The sequence below is a fragment of the Humulus lupulus genome, chromosome 3 (genome assembly GCF_963169125.1).
Source record: "Humulus lupulus chromosome 3, drHumLupu1.1, whole genome shotgun sequence".
Lineage (NCBI taxonomy): Eukaryota > Viridiplantae > Streptophyta > Magnoliopsida > Rosales > Cannabaceae > Humulus > Humulus lupulus.
Window position 1 is genome coordinate 278,337,021 of NC_084795.1, and position 10,775 is coordinate 278,347,795.

The 10,775-nt window shown below is 32.3% G+C and overlaps 1 protein-coding gene across 2 annotated transcripts; it reads right to left on the bottom strand.

The window, feature by feature from the left end:
• Positions 1-1,948: 1,948 nt before the first annotated feature.
• Positions 1,949-3,764, bottom strand: LOC133824491 (probable F-box protein At4g22060). 2 transcript variants are annotated; one of them, XM_062257381.1, is made up of 2 exons: positions 2,764-3,764; positions 1,949-2,672 (listed from the first exon to the last, which is right to left on the bottom strand). In XM_062257381.1, the coding sequence occupies exons 1-2, from the start codon at positions 3,476-3,478 to the stop codon at positions 2,635-2,637; spliced, it is 753 nt and encodes a 250-aa protein (XP_062113365.1). In that variant the 5' UTR covers positions 3,479-3,764; the 3' UTR covers positions 1,949-2,634. The 2 variants fall into 2 exon arrangements, with proteins under 2 accessions (XP_062113365.1, XP_062113364.1); XM_062257380.1 differs by having other exon boundaries at positions 1,961-3,041; positions 3,223-3,753.
• Positions 3,765-10,775: the final 7,011 nt, after the last annotated feature.

Consider the following 10,775-nt stretch of genomic DNA (forward strand, 5'->3'; position numbering starts at 1 on the left):
TAATAATTAATATGTAATTAATTGAAATTATTTTTATTTAATTAATCCTATAACTACTCTTTTATATAATTACTTAATAATTGTTTATATATATTATTTAATAATTACTTTTTAATAAATAAATTTATAATTATTTAATTTTTATTATTCTCATATCAATTACTATCTAAGTTATTAAAATAACTTTTTTCTATAATTTAATATTTATTATATTATTTATTAATATTTTATTTCTCTACCATTAAACTATTTTTTTTAATAATTAATAACAAAATTATTAAAATCTAAACTTCACAATATTAAAATAATTTTAATTAAACTATAACAAAAATACATTATAACATTCTAACAATATAATAACAATTTAACAATAATAAAAAATTATCCATTAATAATATCTAACAATATTTTAATATTCTAACAACTTAACAATAAAAAAAATAATATATTATCAATCTATCAAACAAAATATTATTATAAAATAACATATATTACTATATAATTATTTTTTTGTATAGATTTACATTAACAATATTACTAACATATTAACCTAATAACCTAACAATATTATTATAAAATAACATATATTACTAATATAACAATAACATTACTAACATTAACTGTCGGTCACCGGAATCGCCGAACGCCAGAAAAAACTTAGGAAGAGCGGAGTCCACTGAGATGGGCAGAGAGGAATCCGAATGGCTAAAAAAAAACAATAAAAGAAAATGGAGTTTTTTTATATAAACAATAACATAATCATTTTCTTTATATAAAACTATAACAGAACAATATATAGACGTACCCTCTTCGCTATTGCAGTTGCCGGCCACCGGAATAGCTTTTGGAACGCCGGAAAACACCACGGGCAGAGAGCACTCGGCGGATGCAGGAGAGAATTGGAAGAAAAAAAAATGGAGGAGAAAGAAATGGGGGAGGGGAATCGGGTTGCAGAAATATATAGATTATTATTGCAGGCGGAGGTCCGCCGGCAATAATATATAACAATTATATTTAATTATTATTACCGGCGGCGCCCACCGGTAATAATCGAAATATTAATTGGGCGGCAGTTTTGCCGCAGTAATAAATTCTGATTATTACCGGCGGTTTGTCCGTCAATAATAATAGGTTTCCCGCCGGTAATAATTAAATAATTTAAAAAAATAAAAATAAAAAATGGATTAATGCTGGCAGACTTCGTTTTCCGCCGGTAAAGATGGTATTATTACCGGCGAACTTTCTCCGCCGGTAATATTTCTGCCTGTAAAATATCTTTTTGTTGTAGGGTTATATACTCACAACATTTGTCGTCGGTAGAGCCTCCCATTTTTATAGTGGTTATGTATATGCACCCTGCGCTTTTCTAGTAAAAGGCTCTTTTGGAACTTAATTCTCTGTTTTTTTAGCTAAAGATTCTTTGGTTATTTGGGCCACGAAGATCTAAAGTCATTATTCTTGTGCTATTCCAATTTGTTGATTTTTTAATAATGCTAATTGCATATGAAACAATAAGTAATTAGCATTTTATTTTCAGATAAAATGATGCAACTTTCTTTGCTTTATGTCACGTATGTGTGAATTGCAAGCATTCTAATTGTTCTTATTACTTATACTTCTTAGGAAAAAGAAGATAGCAGTACGTTCTTAAAGAACAAGAGCTTATATGAGCTCTTATTGCAAAAGTGAGCGAAAGAGCAAAGATGATAGTTGACAGAACTTAGAGGGTTCTTGGTTGATTGATGTTAGTGTCAATTTTTTGTATATCTATGTGTTGATCCCAACAATCATGATTTGCATATGGTCTTTATTGTTTGAGACCACTTTTTTCTCTTTTCTTACTTCTTGCTCTCGTATGGCTATGTTTTTACTCTGTTATTTATTATTGTATGAGCACCAAATATCATATATAAGCATGTATATGTATACAATAATATATAAACGTCGTTATATATAATGATCACCATGAGTAGAAACAAAACCAAATTTATATATGTGTGTGCATGGGTGCTATATAGAATATTATGGAAGAAAAGACAAAGACAACAAAGTAAGATTTGGATCTATTGTACTACAAAAATATGAAACTAATTTATGTTGACTATATTAGATTTCTACGTACTCATAAATAAGATGAAATATGGATGATTATTAATATATATATATAGGTATTAGTTATCTATATAGTAGGTGGATGAAACCAAAATGCTTCCATGAGATGTTCAGGCGAGTGGAGAGGCCACCGAATTTTGAACCCATCATTAGAGTGGTCATTGAGATTATTATGGCAGCCTCTAATGAATGGAAAACAATCGAAGTTAGGTGAAGCAGCATTACGATGGCATATGTAGCCTTTGAAGTTGCCATAGTTTGAGAGCATCGAAACATCAGATTTGGCAAAATGTTTATGGAAACAAAACAACACTCTCCAGCCCAAACTCATTTCTTCAACCCACATATTGTTCGACCAATCTAACCTCAAAACGAGCCAATTATTATTGGGATACACTAGGAAAACCTCTTCTGCTTCCAAATCAGCTACTAATTTAGCTTCAAGTATTCTCAACTCTCCACTCGTGAAATCTTGGCACAGCTTTTCAGGGATGTTCTCTGATTTCACAACCACACTCAAACTCATATCATTATCGTTGAAACCATGCACTGTTCCATTACTGAAAACACAATAAAGAGTTTTCTTGACGTACTTTACGCTGAGAAGATTCAGTTCCTCACCTAGTTCAAACTTGTTAGTTTTCCACTTACCTTTCTCAGCACTACGCCACGTGCTTATGAGTATTAAATTTTTTAAATCGATGTGTTTGTCAACCTGATACACTACGAAATGTCCTCGTCCTCGTCGTTCTTGGGTGAGACTTAATTCAAAGTAATTGAAGCAATCATTAATGGATCTACCGAATTCTCTTACTATTTTCTTTCTGGGAAGAGAAATAGCCTCTTGAGTGACTGCATTGTACAGATAATAAGCTTCGCAGCATGCTTTTACGAGTAGTAACCAACCTGATTTTACAGCTACGCAGGTGCTATTCCAGTCATACACATAAGTACTATTAATACTAAAACCACTGCACCTGTGCTTTACTTTGTTTTGAATTGAATATGTTTTTTCAGTGCCAAGATTGTAGAGGTAATATTTTTGAATAGTTTTACACACAGTGGTAGAAGAACAAAACCAATAAAAAAGCCATTGAGATCGATTGATACCTTTTACGAGTTGCCATCTTTTGCAGACAGCATGAAAGTGAGCTTGGTCCTTGAAATCCAGTTTTTCCATTATCAAGCTTAGTATATCTTGAGGAAGATCACACCATGATCTATAATCATAACAGTACTCCTCCTCCTCCTTCTTCTCCTCCTCCTTAACAGAATGATCTCTAATAATCTTACTCCTCATCGTAATCATCAACGCAATTGGATTTAAAACAAGCATCACACTACTGTACCCGATTACTTTGTTCATATATATATATATATAAGCAACAGTTAAAGAAGAAAATGACCTTAATTAATTGGCAGATACAAAAGAGTAAATAATATTGGACAATAATATATAATAATAGTACTGTTACCAGATTTGGTTTATATCATTATACATATATATATATATATATAGAAGCAACAGTTGAAGAAGAAAATGACCTTAATTAATTGGCAGAATCAAAAGAGTACTGTTACCAGATTTGGTTTATATCATTATATATAAATATATATAATCAAATTAAGATATAATGTTACCCGATTTGTTTTGATATGTAGTGGGTAATAAATTTGTAATTGGATTAATTATTGAAAGAAAGAGGAGCTATTGGATTAATTGGATACTTGTTTTGATGATTAAAATTCAATACAATTCAATCAAATAAATAAATAAATTGGAAAACTTTTCGATTTTTATTAATATAATATAATATAATGTTACCCGATTTTATGTTGGTTATAAATTTGTAATTGTTAAATAATAATGTTAGGTTATTAATTACCTAATTTGACATTAATAAAACAAAAAATACATCAAAATTTGGCCTCTAAATTCCTAACTATTATAACTCTTCGTATATATATATATGTGTGTGATCAATTCTAAAATATAAAAATAAAAATACATCAAAATTTGGCTTGCAAATAATTCTAACTCTTCATCGATCTTAAAGTTTCTGTCAACACCATGAACACGCTGTTATTATCTTACAATCTTGCTGGACCGAAGTGGCTAGGTAAGGTATGTCATATACATGTTGTGTATATATATATATATATATATATATATATAAATTCAAAGTTTTTTTGTTTTTTGTATTTGGTTTCTATATAACATGCATAGTTGAATTATATATATACGCATATATCTCATCATGATCATTAATATTAGTTTAGAATATGATTCTCTGTATTTGTATATATATAGGATCCAAGCTGGACTGCGATACGAAAATGGCTGCAACCTATTGTTATGGAGAAGATAGAACACTTGTCCAGATCATCATCATGTCTTGGTCCATTTCATATCTATAAAAAACATTTCTACAGCAATTGGATCAACTATATCCAAAATGAGATCGAATATCATAATAATGTAATTATTATTATTATTATTGATAAAAATTAAAATTCGATCTTAGTATATACTGAATATATGCTAATCATGAATAGTTTGATTATGACAGGAAATTGCTAATATCTTCTGGAGAAGATTATGGGGACGTCCTTCACCTAACAAGATGATTGAGTCCTTATTTGAAGATTTTTGGAAGGTAAATATTAATTAATTAATTTTGACTTAATAATTTAATCATTTCAAAATAAAAATGTATAATTTATTTATTATATTACTGATTTGAATATTATTGGCTTATTATATATATATATATATATATATAGTGTGAGGCAGATATGCCAGAAGACATAAGAATTCATTGTAAAGAGCTTAAAGAAAAAATATGGAATGATCCATATATGAAGGAAGTTTATGTTAAAGCACCCAGAGCCTATTGGCCCCATAGAGAACCCACTGACAATGCTGACTGGTTTAGGTAATAATTAAATAATTAATAACTAATTATATATATAATTGTTATTAATTTGTAATTAAGTACAAGTGTTTTGTTATTTTTAGGTACTTTTATGATCATAATATTGTGGAAAGGTTATTAAGTCCAGAGTACGACCCAGCTTGCTTTTATTATGTTCGTGAAGATGCCCACCATCACCATATGGAAACTAATAATAGGGATTATAATCACTCAATTGTTCATCACGCTGCCACATGTGGTGATGTTGAGGTAATACATATATGATAATATATATATATATAATTAATCTCCAATAATGAAAAATATATATTATAATGATAGTACGAGCAAGATAGTCGTAATATTATACTCGATCTTAGACTAAGAACTAGGAGTGAACATTTGACCCGCAAACCTGCTTAACCTACAACTCGAAAACCTGATTTTTTACAAAAACCCGTTGACTTCAGGTGAAATCCAACATATTTCGGGTCGGGTTCGGGTGTTAAAATCGAGGACACACGGGTAACTAAAAAATAATAATAATAATGCTTTTTTCAAAAAAAAATTGCTAAGGTCCAATTTGTAAAAAAAAATCAATATTACATAACTAACAACAAAGTTAAAAAAACATGTGAAAAACAAAACAAATTAAAAAAAATGTCAAAAAATGGTATTTTTTTACCAATGCCCTTTTTTGGCCCAAAGCTCATTTTTGGACCAATCACACCCGAAACCCGAAATTACCCCAAAGTCCAATAATTCACCCGAAACCCGCAAAATCCTACCTATGTGTACCCCTACTAAGAACACTTATGGTGAGTATTGACTTAAATGATGTTTGAAATTAGTATATGTTGTTTGTTAAATTTTTCTATATAAATAAAATACAATTAAATAGAGATAATTTAAAGTGGATAGAGTTATTTTATGTGAGATATTATCATGTATTAAATATTATTATAATAATAATATTTTATAATATTTGAATTCATATTAATATAATTAATAAAAAATTAGGATTATATATTATTATAATAATAATAATATTTTAAATTTCTGTTATCTATACACACTTTTTATATAGAAGAGATATACATATTCAACATAATATAATAATTAATGTGGTTTTTTTTCCTAATTTGTTTCCAGAATTTGAAGAATGCTATACATTGTGGTGCCGACAAAAATATGAAAAATTCAAATGGAATAACACCATTACATTTAGCATGTAAATACAGTCAGGTATTATATTTATATGATATATTTTTAAACTTTGTTATTTGATTAATATTAATATTATGATTCCTGTGTTGACTGTACTTTTCATCTCAAAAAATTATGGGATTACTCAAAGAGATATAGTGTCAACCTTAACTTATGAAAGTGTCAAAATTAATTTATATCCATACATATTTTTTAAACTTAAGTATTTGATTAATTATTCTTCTTGGCACAAATCTAATATATTATGATTACTTTGATGAATTTTTTTGTCAACGAAATACATTTTGTATCGTAATTTGTCACTCAAAGATATATAGTGTCAGCTTTAACTTATGAAATAACACCAAAAATTATTCAAAATAACTTATGAGATCATTCAAAGATATATAGTGTCACCTTTAACTTATGAAATAACACCAAAATAAATTATAATAGTTTAGCTGAGTATATGACTTAATTATATGAAAGATGCTCACTTTTCAATCTTGTTTGACTATGTTTTTATAATATAATCATTTATGGGTTGTTTGGTATGGGGGTTTTGGTTTAGTGAGAATGAGAATGTCAAATCTAACTCATGTTTAGTGGTAAATTTATTTTTAATAGCTTTGGGTTTGTGTTTCCCAGTGAGTCATATTTTTTTGTTTAATTTGAGAGTAATCTTAACATCTTTAAACACTTGAATTTCACATTCTCTTAATCTAAATCTCTCTAACTCTACTCTCACAATGTCAAATCTCATACCAAACACCGTCTTAGAGTTATCACAAGTATATTAATTCTAAACTAGCTTCACTTGATGTTAATAAATATAAGCACGATTATTTGTTATTTGGTATTTCTTGCACATTTCTTCGATGACATTGTTGCATAAAACTAGCTTATATTATGCTAGCTAATAATTTTTGTCATCTAACAATTCATTTCCATATATTGTTGTTTTATTATTATTATTATTATTATTTGGATTATCATCATAATTTGATTAACAGGTTAAGTGTGTTCAAGTTCTTATTGAGTTTGGAGCCGATGTGCATGTTGAGAATTATTACAAAGACACTCCTTTACATTATGTTGCTGAAAATGGGAAAGAAGAATGTGTGGCACTTTTATTAGAGAACGGAGCTTCTGTGTTAGTGATGAATTAAATCTCTTTCACAAGCATAATTAATAATAATTTTTGTTATTTTTGTCTATTTTTGTTTTCATTATTTATTTATTTTTTATGATTGCAGCACCTCTAAGAACCTGGATGACAAGACGCCTATTTGCATTGCTCGACGAGAAAACCATGACCACATTCTAAAATTACTTAAGGATGTTTTCTTGTGATGTAATTGTTGCAATTTTATTCAAATTAATTAAAGATGATTTAAATTATACTTTTGTAGACTTAATTTCTTAGAGTATATATTAATAACCAAAGTTTATATTGTGTTTTAAATAATTAAAAGTAGAAATAATATAAATTGTATGTGTTGTCTCCGGACCTAATATTAGTAATGAGTTGAGTATGCAAGCAGTTAGCTTGTGAGACCAAATATATGATCACAAAGTTATCAGAAAGACCTAATTCAAAGGGAATCAATTCAGAGTTGTCTCATTTCTTACCATTTTTCACATTGAGTCTAGATAGAATTTTCAAGTCTCAATATATGTAATGCTAAACAGTAGTGTTTCTGGAGCCATAGTGTCCATGACTGAGAATAGATAGTTGTGGCATTAAGATTCACATCTTCAAACTCGATCGAGAGCTCATGGAAAATAACGAAATCGTTTCGAAGTTAAAGAAATTAAGCTTGAACGACATCACATTCTCTTCGGATGTCAACTTTCAAAGAACAAGTTCTCTTATCTTTGGAACCAGAAGAAGAATGTCCGCGTAGAATTCAGTTTAGGACTGCAAAAGCTCGACTTTTATTTCACTTACTGTTCTATTGAGTACAAGCTTGTGGTCTCTTATGAAAATATTAGGACAGACTACCATGTTTCTTGTCCAAACGAGTTGGGAAAAGAACCATGTATGATGTTATTTATGAGCCAAAGTCTTTCATTTCAAAATGATCAAGAACATTGAGGAAATTGAACGAATAGTTTGTATAGGAAAGAGATGAAGAATCTTACCTGGGGAAGTTGACAAAATCTCATTTGGACAAAGTGAGATGAGATAACCATTCCAGATTATCTCAATTTGGTGAGATTTGAGAAGTGCTTGAAAGTTTAAGAAATTCCAATTTGGTGAGATTTCCAAGTTCTGGAGGGATACTCCCACTGATTGGATTCTCTAAAAAATTGAAATGTGTATGCTCCTTCAAAGAGCCAAGAATTTCAAATGTTGCTATCATTGAGCCAAGAGGAGAATAGTCATGGAGACTGAAAGAGAATGAGAACAGAGATTTGATTTGGGAATAATTATGGCAAGGGTATTATAATCTGAAAATACATTTCAGACATATTTCTCAAATGTTAGAAACAAAATAAAGGAATTTTTACACAACTCATTACAATAATATTTTATATTACTATATTAATACTCATAATACTAATTTTATTTTTGTATACAAATCTTAACCATTTTTAAATTTTAATTAATAAGATTCTTTTTTTCTGATTTTATTTTATATTTTTTAAATACAATTTATTGTTAAAATTATGAAATTAGGAACTTGTAATCAAAACTTTCCATTTTATAAATCCTTTCACATTAGTATTTATTTAAAAAAAAAACCAATATATATTTGCCAAAAACTAAATAAAAACCGTGACATTTTCACATTGGCATTCATTATTTTATGATGTTGGTTTATTTCAAGACTGTATTTTTTATTGATCATTGATTATAGTTAACGTCACTGTTTATTTTTTTTTATAAACAGAATAGTATATTTTTATTTTAAATTTATTTTTTATTTTAAACAGAATATTAACTGTTAACCGAGATTTTCGGCAACTCTATTAATAACTAATATTTACTGATAATTATAACGAAAGCAGAAGATTAACACGGGGTTTTTACGTGGTTGGGGCGTTAACTAACCTTAGTCCACGAGTCTATATTATTAGAGCTTGGAGAACATTTTACAATGGAGTTTTCTCTCTATATTTTGACAGAGTTATTGTCTTTTTTGGTGTAGGGAGACCCCTTTTACAGTGTTCTATAGCTTATATTTATAGGCTTATGGGAACACCGGGTCTGGGCCGGGTCCGACCCAGGCCCATCGGAGAAATGGATATATGTGGCCTTTCTAGTGGAGGCCCAATACAAAAAGGTACAAAATACATGAATTCCAAGCCAACTAAGGCCCATCAGGTTGACCTTAGAGCTACATCTCGCCCAACAAAACGGCGCTTTTGGTCTGGCCACTTCGAGTCACGAGGCAGATTCAGGAGACAAGACCAGTCAGAGTATTTGCCTGCGCAGACCTGACACATCGGCGTGCAATCCCGAGGTGGCCTTTTCTGCAGGTGGAAAGTGGGGACAACGCCCACGTGGAGTGAGGCGGCTTCAGGGTCCTGGACGCTTGGCCCCTTCAACCGGGGGTGAGGTGATCCGGGTCCGTTTACCTTTGTCCCGCTACGTTTACCATAGGCCCGGACCGTATCAGGGTCCGGGACCTGGACGCGTAGGCCGCGAGGGTCCGAACGCTCTGTACACCGCCCGGACTATCGTCGCGGAGGACGGACCCGGAGGGACATTCCGGACCCCTCCAATGGGCCCAGACATGCATCCCCGGTCCATACCCTTCCCCTTGGACACTTTCCGTACCAAGAGGCCTCGGACCGGGCCCGCATGCTTACATGGCCCCTGAAAATGGGCCTGGACGAAGGCCCCGAGCCCATGCAGGAAATGGGGATAACATTTACCCCCCAAGCCTTCGCCTAGGTCTGCCAGGAGGAGGGTTGCATCGTCCCCAGGACGCTCGCCTGATTGCCTCCCCAGTTCCTGCCCGAGTTCGTGGATCCGGGACAGAGGGTCGTGGCATTGGTTGGATGTTTGGCCCGGATCGTTTACCACGATCCGAGGGCGTTTACCTTTGTCCCGCTTTATGACAAGGATACACATGTCACCAGGTGATTGCTGCACGGGTCTTGAAAGGTCTCCTAGCCCCCCCAAGGGTCGCTAGGCCTAGGCTAGGGTGTCAACGCACGTCTCGAAGCATCCCATCCGCACGGGGGGCCATCATTACTGCCCCTGGGACAAGGTGGACCGTAGGATGGGGCGACCTTTGGCATCCGTCACTCCTGGGCCGTCAGATCTAAGGCGGCGAGGATCCAACCTGAAAGGACTCATAAATGTCCCTGCGCGATTCCTAATCGTCCGATGAAGAGACACCTGTCCGTTGGATCGTGGGCCAGGATTTAAGGCCACTAAATTCCCCAGGAAAACCACATTTGGCACTTTTACCTCTTCGAACCAGCTTAAGAACCGACAAACACTGCTCGAGCTTTGCATGTCCGACATCGCCGATGACATACACCGCCATCTGCTAACTCTGCACCGCCGCCTGTTCCCCAGAACCC